This window comes from Cydia fagiglandana, chromosome 5 (genome assembly GCF_963556715.1).
Source record: "Cydia fagiglandana chromosome 5, ilCydFagi1.1, whole genome shotgun sequence".
Lineage (NCBI taxonomy): Eukaryota > Metazoa > Arthropoda > Insecta > Lepidoptera > Tortricidae > Cydia > Cydia fagiglandana.
The window spans coordinates 5,856,271-5,874,439 of record NC_085936.1 but is presented as its reverse complement, the minus strand read 5'-3'; the positions used below and the strand labels follow the sequence as shown (position 1 = coordinate 5,874,439).

General features: G+C 43.3%; 1 protein-coding gene and 1 long non-coding RNA gene across 2 annotated transcripts in view; one reads left to right on the top strand and one right to left on the bottom strand.

The window, feature by feature from the left end:
- The window catches only part of LOC134664358 (cytosolic carboxypeptidase-like protein 5), a 42,339-nt gene that overhangs the window by 10,538 nt on the left and 13,632 nt on the right, over positions 1-18,169 (top strand). Inside the window, exons 10-18 of the mRNA XM_063520939.1 lie at positions 406-506; positions 1,953-2,084; positions 2,877-3,003; positions 3,390-3,479; positions 4,312-4,407; positions 5,348-5,446; positions 6,497-6,662; positions 10,853-10,991; positions 14,928-15,132. Of these exons, the coding sequence (XP_063377009.1) occupies positions 406-506; positions 1,953-2,084; positions 2,877-3,003; positions 3,390-3,479; positions 4,312-4,407; positions 5,348-5,446; positions 6,497-6,662; positions 10,853-10,991; positions 14,928-15,132 (1,155 nt within the window). The remainder of the gene's footprint in view (positions 1-405; positions 507-1,952; positions 2,085-2,876; positions 3,004-3,389; positions 3,480-4,311; positions 4,408-5,347; positions 5,447-6,496; positions 6,663-10,852; positions 10,992-14,927; positions 15,133-18,169) is intronic.
- Positions 8,138-9,374, bottom strand: LOC134664799 (uncharacterized). Its single transcript, XR_010098286.1, has 3 exons — positions 8,632-9,374; positions 8,465-8,488; positions 8,138-8,188 (listed from the first exon to the last, which is right to left on the bottom strand). It is a non-coding gene; the product is annotated as an uncharacterized LOC134664799 (long non-coding RNA).

The following is an 18,169-nucleotide window of genomic DNA, read 5'->3' as shown; positions in this document are numbered from 1 at the left end:
TTCGGAAATTTTACCAAAGTTATTTTGAGTATTAACATACTTTACTGCATATTACACATTGATCTAAAATTAAGTAATAGAGCTTTAGATAAAACTCTAATTTGCCGCGTTACGCTTACTAAACTCACCAAATCAATTAAGGCGATAAGAACGTAATACGTAGGCGTCATTTAGGAAATTAGCTACTTATTTTTCATGGCGTTAATCGATCCTGATTTTTTTTAAAATTTTGGATTAAGGTCAGAAATAAGAGCCAAAGTCGCACTAAGCCTCCGAAACGCTTTAAACTAAATAGACGCGCAATTGGTAGTACGTAGTACCTCTACCTACATGACTGTGTTTCCAGAATTCGATTTTATTGTAAGATATGTTATAGCATCTCATATTACATAATTTATATGGCAGGTGTGCGACATGAAACTCCGAGAGATGACGTCACAGACGATTGAAACGCACTCACCTCGTCCCTCTAACAATCCCTCGCTGCTGAATGACGAGACGCTCAGGTAAGGCACTGTTTATTTGGCAAAAGCCACTATGTTTGTATCTCAAATTAGGCTCATCATTAGGGTATCTCTAACTACTTATAGCAAGCAGAAGAATTTGGAATGTAAGTAATAAAAAAAATGTTACTATAAATCAAAAGGTATATTTCAATTCGACTTTAACCCTTTACCAGGCTGACAGTTCAAAAATGACTATCGAATTTCAGTCTCTCTGATCGAAAATAGAACACGGTCATGTTTGCAGTGCCGTATGTGGGAAATATGTATCCCTTAGCCTAGTAAAGAATTAAGCGGTAGAAGCATGTTCCGGTATAATTAAACCGTGATGGCAAAGATGAAAAGCTCTATTTCAAGTGAATGAAAAGCCACGACAGCACGGCTTAACATTAAATTGAACCGTTTTTCTTTACAGTTATGGTTCAATTTAACCCTTTACCAGGCTGACATTTCAAAAATAACAATCGAATGTCAGTCTTGCTCATCGAAAATAGGACACATGTTTAAGTGCCGTATGTGGGAAATATATATCCCTTAGCTGGTAAAAGGTTAAAGTACGGAACAACATGCTGGTGCCGCTACAGTCGGGATTTGAATTATACCTATGACGCCCATTATTTCAAATTTTTGACTCCTAATTAGCATTTCTCATTTTTTTTACTGTTGCAAAAGACCTCTGTGTTCGATCGAGCTGAGAAGGATCATCCACAACTTTGTGGGATTTAAAGGGCCCAAGTGGCACAACAGGTTCCCATTACTTCTGGTTGGTTAGACAAATTGTGACTGTGTTGCGCCTCGTGGGATGACCTTGCGCTCTTCGTTAACATCTGTTCAAAATATGGCTAAAACCACTCTTCCTAGAGTTTAAAACAGTAGGGTCAGCGACGGAATATATATAGACATCGCTCTTCATAGAAAATTGCCTTCCAAAAATGACCCCAGCCACACTGACACTAACAGCTATTTCTTCCCTATGCATATGTCCCACCACCACGGCTACCGTGAGGTCATTTTTAGGGTTCCGTACCCAAAGGGTAAAACGGGACCCTGTTACTAAGACTTCGCTGTCCGTCCGTCCGTCCGTCCGTCTGTCTGTCACCAGGCTGTATCTCACGAACCGTGATAGCTAGACAGTTGAAGTTTTCACAGATGATGTATTTCTGTTGCCGCTATAACAACAAATACTAAAAACAGAATAAAATAAAGATTTAAATGGGGCTCCCATACAACAAACGTGATTTTTGACCAAAGTTAAGCAACGTCGGGAGTGGTCAGTACTTGGATGGGTGACCGTTTTTTTTTTGCTTTTTTTTTGTTTTTTTTTTTGCATTATGGTACGGAACCCTTCGTGCGCGAGTCCGACTCGCACTTGCCCGGTTTTTGAGCTCAAGTCTATCTTCTATAGTTATTCTAGTTCGTTGAGTAGGATAACAGTGGTCGGTTGGACAGATCGTGCCTGGGCTCCGAAGTGCACCTGAGCAATAGCGACGAGCTCAACATCCAGGGCAATAACCCGCTGCTCCCGCTGCGTGACACGCTCAAAAACAGCATCAGCCTGCTCATGGGCACGGCATCTGTCTCGTAAGGGCTCGCTTATTCACTATGCATCGCAGGATTCGATTAAATTCCCTTCATCCGCCCATACTAAACTTGCCAAGACTAAGGGCTCATTTAGACGGCGCGCGAACTCGCTTGCGATTTTAGTTATTGCGGACAGTTGGTTGCGTCCAATTCAACCGACCGATCAATAACCGCAATGTAAGAAAAATTGTATGCGAGTTCTCGTATCGTCTAAATGAGACCTAATGCATTTCGATTTGTCAAAATATAGGTTCCAAACAAAATGGAATATTTGTAGGCCTCTATAATAATTCATTAATAATAAATTTACGAGTATTAATGAATTTCGAACTTTGCCACACTACAAACTTAGCTTCTGTTGCCTTTATTTAAAAAATACTGGCCATTTATTACGAATATCTGCGATGCGTAGCTGATGAACAAAGGCCTTAATAATGTTACATTAAACCTTAGTATACCATAAACATCATGTTATGCGCTGTACATAATTATAATGAGCTTTTATAGTGCAACTGTATCCATTTATTAGCAAGGTATAAACAATGTAAAGGATTAGTGTAAATACGTATGTATAATATAGAATCTAATGCTATTAGTATAAGTAAGGCCTAAAAATGTGTAAATACCAACAGTTCGGCATCTGATAAGTACCTATTTAGTTTAGTTTTAGCCTAGCTTTGACGTACATAATTGAGGTGTTGTTTTCGGAACCGATCTTTCGCTCTATAGCTTCTGGTTCCGATAATATCACCAATAGGCTTGGTCATCTTCTTTACAATTCTTTTTTCTCAGTGAAACGCGCAAAGAAGGCTCAACCGTGCGCATGGGCTGGTGCAACGACTGCCGACGCGCTGTTAACAGACTGCAGGAGAGCATCCCCGGCCTCGCGGGCACTGTGGCTGGCTACAACACCGCCGTGGTGAGCCTTTATACTCTTTATTGAAGCTAGAAATTGTACCCATGCACCATATGGGTGAATAGCCTACGGATGAACAGGATAGAAACAATTACCGTAGGTAGCTAGGTACCCTTTCTCCGAACATTTTTCGAATCTCGCACGCAACAAATGTTTATTCCTGTCTTTCCAGGCTAACTCTGACCTTGTAGAATATATAGTCGGCTACAGTCGCAGACCTAATATCTCCTTCAAAAGGAGTTATGCAGTTTAGAACTTTAGGTATTTTCGGGTAAAGTCGCAAATCCCTTTTCACCTTCCATTTGAGACGTTCAGTTTTCTGCGCAGTCTCGCATTCATTCATACCTCCATAAATGTTTCCCTAGCTAAAACCCACTTTTCCCCACCAGTCCCGAAATAGCAGCCCTTGCCGCTCCATTGCAGAATACCGAGAAGTTCAGAAACAGCAATATGAAGAGCAGAAGACATCGGAGAGAAAGGTTATATGCTTAATCATTGATCAATCTAAAATAGATAATAGAGAGTGTAAATGTAAATTATTATGCATGTTAACAGTCGCAAATTTGACAGTTAACCCTTTATAAGGCATAAGGGTGTCAGGAATTCTGCAAATGTGAACCCTATCACTTTAAGTCAAAGTTCAAAATTAAGTGGGAAATATATTCCCTCTGCCTTATAAAGGCTTAAAGTAAACTGTGCTGGTGCTGCGCCAGACGACATGTGGTAACTGAATTGTTAAACGTCAGACAAACTAGTTACTGTAGTTACCGCCGCATAATGTTCGGAGCCATTAAAAGCCGCTTTATACTACTACACGCGTAGTATTCTTGTATCTGTAATCAGTTAATGATATTTCTTATGCTGATTTAACCTTAGATGCTCGACGTGCTCCTTGCGTCACGTAGTGCAAGCAAACCTTAGCAAACCTTAAGTAACATTCGAAAATTCATTCAATCCTGTACTGTATTCTTGCTCAATAAGTTCTAACTGGCTTTCCAATGTCACCCAGTAATGTATATTCAATGGATTACTCAAGTAATGCTCTCAATGTGCTTAAACCAAAATTAAGAAAAATAACTCTCTATTTTTAAAACAACCCTTTATTTTCATATCTTTTCGATAGATCAAATGATTCGAAAAATGAGAGAACGTATAAAATATGCGCGGCAAACAACTTTGTCAGTAGAAAAAGGCGCGAAATTCAATTTTTATATGGGACAATTACCCTTAGCGCCTATTTTTTTAATTTGCCGCTTTCTACTGGCGGAAATGGCCTGACAGACTTTATTTTTTATTGTTTTTTTTTTGCAGCTTCAAGACGTAGAGCAGGCAGCAACGGACGATACCATATACTTCTGTACAAACTGCTTCAAGCGTTACGTCATCACACAAGATAATGAGGAAATTGTAAGTTTTTTGTTTTATTTTTTTTTATACTGGATGATATATAGATATCTACTCTACTACACCGTTGAATAGTATGAAAAATATGTACAAAATATCAGTCCAAATACCTAACTACAAATACCGTCGTTATAAAGTGAAATAGATTTCATATTTGATAGAAAAAGTGACGAAAAAGTAGAAATTTTAATATTTAATAGGTAACTTGATTGGTTTCCTACTTGTATCAGCGTTATTAATTAATTAATTAAAATACTCTATCTTTAACCTGGAACAATTTGGGATGTAGAAATAATTACAACATTCTGGCGATTCGTATGAGAAAACATGTTAATAAGGAGTATCAGTTTTTAATATCTCGCAATCGCTTGTATAAGTCTGATATTTTAAGAAGTGGCCGAAGGAACGAATAATGTATCAAGTGAACCAAACGGACTCGTATAACTTATGGGCATTGAGAAAGCGGCGATTGAAATAAACGAAATCACTAACACAACACATAGGTAGTGAATAGAACAATTATAATGACTCCGCTGTTAATTTCATGTCTATATACGACTTTTTTGTGACCATAGATACATCTCTCCTCTCTCTACATGTCTATCTTCAAATTAAATAATGAGATTTAAAAAGATGCTGAAAATGTTACATCTATACCTAGCTATAGTCCAACTTGAAATATGTAGGCGCGAGGTGATATTGATTCCTACCTGTATTGGACTTGAATTAATTTGACTTTGGCGCCATTTTCTACTAGATATCGTGTTATCAAACTGCACAACGGGACTTAATCGCGTATTTAAGTTTTAAGATTTACCTCCGACGTTACAACGCCGTCCTCGAAACGTCGGAGGTAAATCTTAAAACTTAAATACGCGATTAAGTCCCGTTGTGCAGTTTGATAATGTTCAATAATCGTGAAAGATATCGTGTTTGTGTTCAGAAATTAGTGTCCGGTGTGTCGACGGTGAGCGTGGCCGTGGCGGCCGGCGACGGCGACAGCGGACACGCGCGGCAACCGAGCGCCAAGCGCAAACCCAAGGTGAGCCACAGATTGTACTGGAGTAGTCCGTCTACGCTAGTTTTGCATTCACACACTTGACACGCCACACTAAGGGTCGGTTGCACCAAACTGTTCGTATCGTTAAAGAGTTCGCTAAATTTTTATGTATGTAAAGTTTCATATAGTTCGTTTTTTTTAGCATTAGAAAAAAGGTAAACAATCTTGATGTGTCTTTTAATTGAAAAACACGTTTTAAAAATAAGTTTTGGAAAATATCTAACAATTATGAATCTAATCCGATCATTTTTATTCTTCTGCTTTCATAAGTAATAGTTACTGATTTTTTAAAAGCGTTTTTCAATTAAAAGACATGTCAAGATCGCTTATCTTCTTTGTACTTCTTTCTAATGCTAAAAAAAACGAACTATAGTAAAGTGCCGGGGCGCGCTGGCTGTGGTTGATCAGTCTGTCAAATGTGGTTGGTGCAACTGGCCCCTAACACTATTCTGTTGGCTCGTTGGGTGGATGACTTTCGGAAAATCGCGGGGCACTTTTGGATGAGACTAGCCCAGGACCGGGATAAGTGGCGTACACGAAGAGAGGTTTATGCTCAGCAGTGGGCGACTGAAGGCTAGAATGATGATGATGATGACTAACACTAGGCGTAAAACAGCCGAGCTGTATACAGTAACATGATATCAAGAGACTATTAAAAGCCCAACAAAATGAATAATGCGTGAGGTATTTTACACCAGCCTTTATAAGGCAGAGGGAATATATTTCCCACATGATTTTGAACTTTATTTCATAGCAAGAGGGTTAAATTTGGAATAATTTCTGACACCCTTATGCCGTATAAAGGGTTAAAATAACGATTTATTTTATTTTCTATGAATTCCACAAAGAATTAAAATTGAAGAGAAAATTGTAAAACCGGCCTTATTAGGTATAGATCACTCTATCAATGAATAAAATTGACTTGCCCGGAGAGCCATTATGGTTTGGAAATTGCTGACGTCATAATTTTATATATATTTTCTTAATTTAATCTGAATTAAATGGTTGAACAAAACCTTGTACCCTCCACAGCTGCGGTTACTGCCGCCACCAACGCCACCCCCTAAAGAAGAGAAGAGCAAGTCGCCGGCGCCCGCGGCGCGGAGCCGCAAGAAGGCCCCGCCCCCGCCCAAGCCGAAGGAGCCCGAGTCGGGGCTGTTCCTGTACATAGATCTGCACGGACACGCCTCTAAGAAAGGTAATGGGGTTTATAAAAAATATATGCATGCATAATAACTACCAAATAAGAATATTAAACGATTAAGATTATTTTAAATTAAAATATGTATGACACTGCAATGCCCTGCCAGGGCCTATAGGGATGTTTCCTCTACTTAAGAGCCCTTATTCCTTAGAGCGTTCACCGATTTTGCGAAATAACACTCGATAGATGGCGTTAGCGCTCGTTACGCGAGCGCCGGCAAAGCTATGCGCGTTTCAACGTAGACGAGAATAATTTTGATACTTTTCAATTTAATTTGCAAGTAAAATTATTTTAACGTTATATTGGCACTCTTTATTTTATTTTATAAGCATGGTAGTAGTCAATAGAGTGTATGTGTTGAGATAATATATAACCAACGACGAGTAAATAATAATGATTGTTTACCTATGTAATGGAATTATTGTGAAAAGTTCATCCATGAAGTCAAGTAACTTATTGTCAGTTCACCGAGGAAGTTGAATAATTAAATGTTTTAAAGATAAGATTATATTAAATAATAGTATGATTATAGTAAATAGTAGTGTGTATGCATATACAGGGTACCCAAAAATAAGTGCATTCCCATTGCCAGGAAGGTTTAGGGATTATACTGAGCAGTTTTTACTATGGGACCAACCCCGAAATGGCAAAAAAAATTTGACTCCTTCATAGATTTTGGCTAGTCCATTTTCTACGGGAGGGTAAATTTTTTTAGCAACCATAAATAAATAATAATATACACCTGTATGCATATACAGGGTACCCAAAAATAAGTGCATTCCCGTTGCCAGGGAGGTTTAGGGATTATACTGAGCATCTTTTACTATAGGACCAACCCCGAAATGGCAAAAAAAAATTTGACTGTTTCATAGATTAACAACTACTGAATACTCTGAAGTTCGCTTTTATGTCTAAAACAGAAGTAAGTATCTCCGTTTTTAGGGTTCCGTACCCAAAGGGTAAAACGGGACCCTATTACTAAGACTTCGCTGTCCGTCCGTCCGTCCGTCCGTCCGTCTGTCACCAGGCTGTATCTCACGAACTGTGATAGACACTACGACAGATAACTAGACAGTTGAAATTTTCACAGATGATGTATTTCTGTTGCCGCTATAACAACAAATACTAAAAACAGAATGAAATAAAGATTTAAATGGGGCTCCCATACAACAAACGTGATTTTTGACCAAAGTTAAGCAACGTCGGGAGTGGTCAGTACTTGGATGGGTGACCGTTTTTTTTTTGTTTTTTTTTTGCATTATGGTACGGAACCCTTCGTGCGCGAGTCCGACTCGCACTTGCCCGGTTTTTTTTTATTTAGTACGAAGTTAATTTATAAGGTTTACTTGATCCTTGTGGGTGGGAAGCAAATGAAGCTTTATTTGTAAGTATAAAAAATATAATAATATTTAATAATCTATCAACCGCATCTAGGTCGATAGTGCTCGTCAAGGCAAATTTATTGAGCCCAAACACGATGGAGTTATGATGAGTAGGTTAGGAGTTCTGGTAACCAACTCCTGACTCCATCATGAGAACCTGGACTTCATCTAGATCGATGGCAAATGGAATGTCGGGGCAAATCTATTGATCCCAAACACGATGGAGTCATAATGAGTAGATAAGGACTTCTGGTGACCAACTCCTGACTCCATCTCATTAATGGAGTCAGGAGTTGGTCACCAGAAGGGTCTCGTGACTCTGGACCTCATCTAGATAGATGGTGCTCGTCAGGGCAAATCTAATGAGCCCAAACACAATGGAGTGATAATGGGTAGATTAGGATTTCTGATGACCAACTCCTGACTCCATCATGAGAACTTGGACTTCATCTAGATCGATAGTGCTCGTCGGGGCAAATCTATTGAGCCCAAACACGATGGACTTATGATGAGTAGATTAGGACTTCTGGTGACCATCTCATGCTGGAGTCAGGAGTTGGTCACCAGAAGGGTCTCATGACCCTGGACCTCATCTAGATAGATGATGCTCGTCAGGGCAAATTTAATGAACCCAAACACGATGGAGTGATAATGAGTAGATTAGGAGTTCTGGTGACCAACTCCTGACTCCATCATGAGAACCTGGACCTCATCTAGATCCGTGGTGTTCGTCAAGGCAAATCTATGGAGCCCAAACATGATGGAGTTATGATGAGTAGATTAGGAGTTCGGTGACCAATTCCTAACTCCATCATGAGAACCTGGACGTCCTGGACATCATCCAGGTCGTCCGGGTATAATAAAAATGCAAACCCTAACCAGAATTCAAGTAACACTGAAAATCTATCACATAAGCGAGAGTCGGTTGTTAAAATTAAATATGGTGTAAAAAATGTACTCCCTAGGATCAAGATTTTCTAATCATAGTATACAACACTTCTCGGAACTCGCTCGATGTTTACGAAGCAACGAGCGCCTGACGGACGAGCACACGTCCATCCCCTAAGCGCGCTCGGCGGAGTATGATCGCGCGGCGTCGCTGCAGCGTGATTTATAGGTCTTTAAAAAAAATATAGATTTACGGCAAGGTAGGTCCTATAGTTATGATTTTTTTTTTATGAGTAAACATAAAGTTATAGTTTAATAAAATTATTTTTTTGTGGCAAAATATAAGTCCAATTTGCGATAAAAAAATGTAATGTAACCCTGTTTTCACCAAAAAAGTGAAGAAAACTCGGAAGGTATTTTATCATTTTTTTTAAATAAAGTTCGACTTTCAAGCATGTCAGCCCCTCGTACAAGATATGGTGAGTTGAATTGTAATCATTCATGTACCAAATGATTCTTGTTTACTGCAAAATTAAGAACCGAAACGACCCTTCTCACTGCAAATTTTGAAAAAGACTCCTAAGAAAACTCATTTATTTTAGGTTCAAAAAGAGAAAATGAAAATTTTAACGTTTTCAGCCCCTAGTTTAAGAAATGATTATTTAAGTACGTTATCAGTTTTTGAATAAATACTAATAGTTACGTCGTAATCTTGAATGAAAAAGGAAGCATTTTGCAAAATACGCTCGTCTGTAGGAGTAAGGACTCTTAAAATAAATTATTTCACACCGTACTCGGAATAAAGCACCAGATAATAATTAGAAAAACATAGACAGCAGTTATTTATTTATTTATTTTAAACTTTATTGCACATACAAAAAGTACAACAGGCGGACTTAATGCCGGTATAGGCATTCTCTACCAATTATTAAGTACAGTTATTTTTAAGTACTATTTCTATTTAATATATCGGATTGAAATATAAAAAGTAGGTGAGTTGACTGTGACGTCACTACATTAGTTTTCATATAAATTCCATATTAGCAAATCGTGTTGACAGTTCTAAAAAAGAAGCTGATTTGACTAGTAGGAATGTAGCCTATTACTCTGAATGTACCTAGTTATTAAGATCCGTACTACACTATGGTTGCAATAAATAAATGACTAATGTACTCTGTACAAGTGTACAGACTGTACAGCCGTCATCAAATAGATACCTAAGGCACTGGTCCCACCGCGAGCTAGTAAGCTATGAGCTATCGGCTATAAACAAACACGGCGATATTTATAGTTACTCGCCCAGCGGTGAGCTGTAAATATCGCCGTGTCTCTTTTATTTACACGGGAGTGCTTATCTTTTGTTCGTGTTTATAGCCGATAGCTCATAGCTTACTAGCTCGCGGTGGGACCAGTGCCTAATGACTGCCAAAATGACCAAATATACCGTAACACACTTTGCAATAGAAATAAAGATGTGTTCCGACTGTACGGACCAATAAAGCGATATCTGCTGTCGAATTCGAAGCACATATTTAACGTTACACATAATTAACATAACCCTTTACCAGGATGACAGTTAAAAAATTAAAATCGTATGTCAGTCTTACTGATCCAAAATAGAACACATCTTTGAAGAGCCGTATGTGGGAAATATATATCCCATAGCCTGGTAAAGGGTTACACTCAACAACTGATATTCCTTAGGTATAGGTCCATGCGGATCGCTCTGCACCACCAACTTGTATGAGAAAGCTGTCCGCGCAGACCCGTCAGCATTACTCTGTAACGCTCCTGTCCTGAACTTAATACATATTGGTCCGGTGCGGAGCGATCCGCACGCACGGTGCGCGTGGCACTAAAATCAGCCTTAGATTATACATTTGAGACAATAATAGATATAAAATTGCACCACAGGTATCTTCATGTACGGGAACCACTTCGAGGACTCTGAAGCCTCGGTGGAGTGCATGCTGCTTCCTCGGATCATGTCGCTCAACAATATGCACTTCCACTTCTCCTCGTGCAACTTCACGGAGCGAAATATGTACCTTAAGTGAGTCCTTCAACTTTGCCCACTTAGGGCCACTTGCACCATCCCGCTAACCCGGGGTTAACTGGTTAAACCTGGAGTTACCATGGTTACCAGTAGAATTTGACACTGGGTTAACGGTTTAACCGGTTAACCCAGGGTTAGTAAGATGGTGCATGTGGCGCTTATAATTTTTAGATTATCCAATTAATCCCGCATATTCTGTTTAGGGTATGTTAAGCAATAGTGCTTGTAGACAAAACATTTTTGGTAAATTGTTTTCCTATTTTCAATAATTAGTTGAGAGACGCTCCAGACTTCGGGCAAACTCAGCTTCTTTCGGCTCGGCATTTGACACAATTTGACGTCCCTTTCCGTGCACGGCCACAGATAAGATAATTGCTTGAATTTTGACAACCCTAAATACTCGAAAGGGATAGGGTCATAAGTTAGAAAGGTATATCATGATTCAACTCTGAATCGCTGTCAAACTTCGGTTTTGTGGGAAGTGTCCTTTCTGTACGGCAGTACTATTACTTAGGGCCAGTTGCATAAACCACATTTGACAGACTAATCAACGTCAGCCGGCGCCCCGGCGCTTTACTATGAAACTTTCTATGCATAAAAAATTTGCAAACTCTTTAACGATACGAACAGTTTGGTGCAACCGACCCTTATTCTGTGACCTAGCCATGTTTACAGCTGAGCAAACCGCTCAGCTTTTTAGTGTTCCGTACAAAACTTTGTTTACGGAACACTTATGGGATCACTTCGGTCTTGCAAATCAGTTAAATACGTTTTTCTCAGAGACCGTTTGACATAGATACCTAAAATTTGGAACAGTTATAGCAATTACCACCACTCATATTGTGAATAAGTCAAAACTGCTTATTTCTTATTAAAGGGGGAAATTTAGGGGGTTGAGAGGGGTAGGCTGAAACTTTTTTCATTTGTAAGAATCGTGTGGGGTACCATTAGAAAGCTTGCAAAAAATTGAGTCGATGGACTGATTTTGACTTCATTTTAGACTGCAATAGTTTCGTCAAAAAATGCATTTAAAGTTGCAAGTTTTCATACAAAAATTTTCACCTCTGTCCTGGCGATTTTCGCGAAAACTATAGCTAACAGGCCGCTGACCAGTCAATACCCAACTTAAAGAAGCATGGAGACGGCGGGAAAATTATCAGCTTAACTTTATCTTTATTAGTTTTTCAACTGCAGCTTGACCTTTGGTTGCTTAGGGCTAGCTAACTGATGCTTACACTGGTCAATTCATATTAGGCGAGAAACATCCTTAGTTAAAACTTTGGCATTGAAATTTATGACTTATGTCTTTGATATAAAGTTTAATTCTGCTTGCTTATTTTTGTGGGATATTTAATTTTATCTCAATAGCCTACTATAAGTATGAGAGAGATCTACAAAATACGACCTTATTATATTGCAAATAAGTTTCAATTTCGAACTGGCTTTCCAAGCAATGGACTAGCATCTCAAAAATCTGAAAAATTCAAATTAAGAATTCCGTTCTTGACTGTCGTTGTGTTTTTTTTTCCACAATAGGACACATAGAGTTAGTAAGGCGTATAGAGATAATAAAGTAATTTAATATTTATGAACAGCTTTGGCCTCATGTATAGATTTTATTGAGAGTATCTGATTCGTCGAAACAATATACACAATATTCCTTTTCATTAAGTACCATTACATTTCTGTATTAATTGTATAATTATAATATCTATAAATTATATTCAGTACTTATGTATATTTTTGAACGGATCGGTGAGCAACAAGATTCAGGGCTATAACCGCGAAAATAGAAGTTCGCAAATTGCGAGCATTTTTCTCTGTCACTCTAATTACGCCTTCATTGGAGTAAAAGAGAAAGATCCCCGCAAATTGCGAATTTCGGTTTACGCGGTAGCCCCTCAGTCCTGTTACGAGAAAATAATTTTGGAAGACATTAATAAATAGTACCTATATGACAGTTAAATATCACAGTTTTTTAGAAACAAAGGTAAAATTGACGAAATATTTAAAGTAAGTCGATCTTGTTTTTTAGCAGTTCTAAATAATATTAAAGTCTATATATATGGCATAGAACTAGAAACAAAATCAAATAAAAAATAATAATGAGTTCTAAATTCAAATTGAAGGAGTTATGTTACATTTTAAGGTATTATAGGCCAAGCGCGCACCACGATATAAATTTTTGCGACACGATTTTAGAATCGCGCTGTAATATATCGCAGAAAATTCACTGCGCGCACTGCGATGAAAATGAAAAAGTCGACCAGTCGCTTGTCATGAAACGTGTCTTTAATATGCGATTGCTGTATGACTGGTGATCCCCGTCTATTTCCATAATTAAATGGTCAACATCTAGCGTCTCATTTTGAGACTCCATTGGAGGTGCAGGTGCCGAGATGTTGGGGTTTGGAGAGCGAAATGCCGACTGAGGTCCGGCCGGGGTGCGATTTTATTATCATAGTGCGCGCGGGGCCATACAACTCCGCATGCTGCAATTCACTTTGCGACAATCGCGTCGCGAACAATTGCGGAAAAATGTGACAAATCACAATTTAAAAATCGCTGCGATTTTTTTGTCGCATATGCGCGCACTAACATATAAACACATACGTTGCATTTTGCGACAAAATTATCGCAGGACAAAAAATCGTGGTGCGCGCTTGGCCTTACTCTAAATTATTATAATACATCAAGCATTCGCGAGATGCTCGACTTCGGTATTCAAACACAAAGCAATAGTACAAGAATCTAACTAAATGCAAAGGCCGAAGGAGCGATTCGAAGATCCGAAGCGTCCGACAGACGCGCGCCTCCCGTAACTTTTCCAAGTATTTTTAAGTACAAGTGTCTAAGTCGCAAAATCCAAAGGCTGAAGTCGCATTGGGCCGAAAGTCCGAAGCATCCAGGAGGTCAGTTCTAAACACAGGTAATTAATACAAGTGTCTAAATGCGAAGGCCGGAGGCCGAGCTCCGCGTAGGGCCGAAGGCCCGACGCCTGCAAGATGTCAGTGGTTAAACACAGAACTGACAGCCTGGACGCTTCGGGCCTTCGGCCCTACGCGGAGCTCGGCCTTCGCATTTAGATACTTATACTATTGTTCTGTGTTTAAGTACTAACATCCTGGACGCTTCGGGCCTTCGGCCCTACGCGGAGCTCGGCCTTCGGCTTTCGCATTTAGACACTTGTACTATTGTTCTGTGTTAAAGCACTGACATCCTGGACGCTTCGGGCCTTCGGGCTACGCGGAGGTCGGCCTTTGGCCTTCACATTTAGACACTTGTACTATTGCTCTGTGCTAAAGCGATGACATTTTGCTAAAGCTCGGCCTTCGGCCTTCGCACTTAGACACTTTGTACTATTGTTCTGTGTGTGTAGTTGAATACGGTACCCTAAAAACAGGCAAACAACCTCTGTAAAATGTAACGATGCGAGCGGTATGGCTACCATCAGTTTGGCATTGACATAAACGCTACCGTGGGCGTGAACGTAATTTACTTTCTATGCATCTCGCTCGTACTGACATATTAGTGCGAAAGAGATATACCTATAGGAAGTAAATTACGTTCACGATATCGTTTATGTCAATGCCAAACTGATGGTAGCCGTACGGAACACTAAATGCCTCGAGCTATCTCGGACTTGGCCAAATTATTTATTATTTTTGTTAGTCTGGTTAAGTGTCCCACCGCAGCAGTGGGACACTTAATGCTGGACAAAGGCCTCCCCTCGCTTCCTCCGCTCGACCCTGTCTTTTGTAGTTTCGCGCCAATCCGGATAAAATGCGTCCAAGTCGTTCCGCCATCTCCTTTTCGGTCTGCCTGCACTCCGGTCAGCATCAGCTATGGTGTTCCGTGGGTCCCACTCCGTAACCATTTTGGCCCTCTCAGTGTTTAACTTGTAATTTCCATAAACTCGTGTATTATCGTCAGGGACCGCCGCGACGGCATGTCGCGCGAGGGCTCCGGGCGCGTGGCGGTGCTGAAGGCGACGGGGCTGGTGCGCTCGTACACGCTGGAGTGCAACTACAACACGGGCCGCCTCGTCAACGTGCTGCCACCGCCCGTGCGCGACGCGCCCGCGCCGCCCAATGCGCAGCCGCTGCCGCCCAAGTACACGCCGCATATATTCGAGGAGGTAATACAGTGCAACTACAACACGGGCCGCCTCGTCAACGTGCTGCCGCCGCCCGTGCGCGACGCGCCCGCGCCGCCCAATGCGCAGCCGCTGCCGCCCAAGTACACGCCGCATATATTCGAGGAGGTAATACAGTGCAACTACAACACGGGCCGCCTCGTCAACGTGCTGCCGCCGCCCGTGCGCGACGCGCCCGCGCCGCCCAACGCGCAGCCGCTGCCGCCCAAGTACACGCCGCATATATTCGAGGAGGTAATACAGTGCAACTACAACACGGGCCGCCTCGTCAACGTGCTGCCGCCGCCCGTGCGCGACGCGCCCGCGCCGCCCAACGCGCAGCCGCTGCCGCCCAAGTACACGCCGCATATATTCGAGGAGGTAATACAGTGCAACTACAACACGGGCCGCCTCGTCAACGTGCTGCCGCCGCCCGTGCGCGACGCGCCCGCGCCGCCCAACGCGCAGCCGCTGCCGCCCAAGTACACGCCGCATATATTCGAGGAGGTAATACAGTGCAACTACAACACGGGCCGCCTCGTCAACGTGCTGCCGCCGCCCGTGCGCGACGCGCCCGCGCCGCCCAACGCGCAGCCGCTGCCGCCCAAGTACACGCCGCATATATTCGAGGAGGTAATACAGTGCAACTACAACACGGGCCGCCTCGTCAACGTGCTGCCGCCGCCCGTGCGCGACGCGCCCGCGCCGCCCAACGCGCAGCCGCTGCCGCCCAAGTACACGCCGCATATATTCGAGGAGGTAATACAGTGCAACTACAACACGGGCCGCCTCGTCAACGTGCTGCCGCCGCCCGTGCGCGACGCGCCCGCGCCGCCCAACGCGCAGCCGCTGCCGCCCAAGTACACGCCGCATATATTCGAGGAGGTAATACAGTGCAACTACAACACGGGCCGCCTCGTCAACGTGCTGCCGCCGCCCGTGCGCGACGCGCCCGCGCCGCCCAACGCGCAGCCGCTGCCGCCCAAGTACACGCCGCATATATTCGAGGAGGTAATACAGTGCAACTACAACACGGGCCGCCTCGTCAACGTGCTGCCGCCGCCCGTGCGCGACGCGCCCGCGCCGCCCAACGCGCAGCCGCTGCCGCCCAAGTACACGCCGCATATATTCGAGGAGGTAATACAGTGCAACTACAACACGGGCCGCCTCGTCAACGTGCTGCCGCCGCCCGTGCGCGACGCGCCCGCGCCGCCCAACGCGCAGCCGCTGCCGCCCAAGTACACGCCGCATATATTCGAGGAGGTAATACAGTGCAACTACAACACGGGCCGCCTCGTCAACGTGCTGCCGCCGCCCGTGCGCGACGCGCCCGCGCCGCCCAACGCGCAGCCGCTGCCGCCCAAGTACACGCCGCATATATTCGAGGAGGTAATACAGTGCAACTACAACACGGGCCGCCTCGTCAACGTGCTGCCGCCGCCCGTGCGCGACGCGCCCGCGCCGCCCAACGCGCAGCCGCTGCCGCCCAAGTACACGCCGCATATATTCGAGGAGGTAATACAGTGCAACTACAACACGGGCCGCCTCGTCAACGTGCTGCCGCCGCCCGTGCGCGACGCGCCCGCGCCGCCCAACGCGCAGCCGCTGCCGCCCAAGTACACGCCGCATATATTCGAGGAGGTAATACAGTGCAACTACAACACGGGCCGCCTCGTCAACGTGCTGCCGCCGCCCGTGCGCGACGCGCCCGCGCCGCCCAACGCGCAGCCGCTGCCGCCCAAGTACACGCCGCATATATTCGAGGAGGTAATACAGTGCAACTACAACACGGGCCGCCTCGTCAACGTGCTGCCGCCGCCCGTGCGCGACGCGCCCGCGCCGCCCAACGCGCAGCCGCTGCCGCCCAAGTACACGCCGCATATATTCGAGGAGGTAATACAGTGCAACTACAACACGGGCCGCCTCGTCAACGTGCTGCCGCCGCCCGTGCGCGACGCGCCCGCGCCGCCCAACGCGCAGCCGCTGCCGCCCAAGTACACGCCGCATATATTCGAGGAGGTAATACAGTGCAACTACAACACGGGCCGCCTCGTCAACGTGCTGCCGCCGCCCGTGCGCGACGCGCCCGCGCCGCCCAATGCGCAGCCGCTTGAGGTGTGCATATACTATACGTGTATGTAACTAGATGTAGAGAGAACATGTAAGTTAGTTTAGTCAGTCTGATTATAACCATCGAGCTAGACTCACGTCTTTTATTCCAACTGTCCACCATACCTCATGGCGACCGTTGACCGTGGCCTCGACGTACCTTGGCGCGCGATGGTATCGGATATCATATAAACAACGACCGACCGCGGAGCGAGCGCGTACCGACCGAGCGATGAACTTTTAAATCAGTGAATTTTCGGACAGTTTATAAATTAAGTGAAAGTGAAAATGGGGCACCAGTACAGTAAACAGGAAGAAAGGGAGTTCATCATCACACAGAATGCAATTGGGAGCAACTATGCAACGAGCTCAAATGAACACACCAGAATCAATAATATACTAGTGAGCATCCTATTTGTCATAATAGCGCTGATTTTCTGCTGTGGACTATGCGTGTTGGCGAGAAAAGCACAAGCGAATTGTGTCAGAAAAGAGGTGCGACGCGAATTCTGGAGCAGGATGCAGACCAGGCTGTCTGGAAGGCGGGCAGCCCCGGCCAAAGTCACCGAAGAAGATGTCTAGGCACCAAGGATCGGAGGCGAAGGAAGTAGCAAGGAGCTTTACGTGATACGCGTGTGTGAAGTGAAAAGCGTTAAGAGTTCAGTGCGTCAAAGTGTGTTGTTAAAGGTATGGATTTAAAATTAAATAGTATATATGAAAAGTTAGAAAAACTTAGAGTTGATCTGCGGAAATTAGGCGAGTGTAGAAGGCAACAAGAAGTAGGATTAATAAAATTTTCTGAAGCGCAATTAATATATGAGGACTATAAGCAGTTAGTTGTTTCTGTTAATGTAAATGACCTGTCAAAGGAATGTTTGTTTTCGGAATTATTGTGTGAGAAAATAGAAGAAGTTTACGATAGAATTTTAAA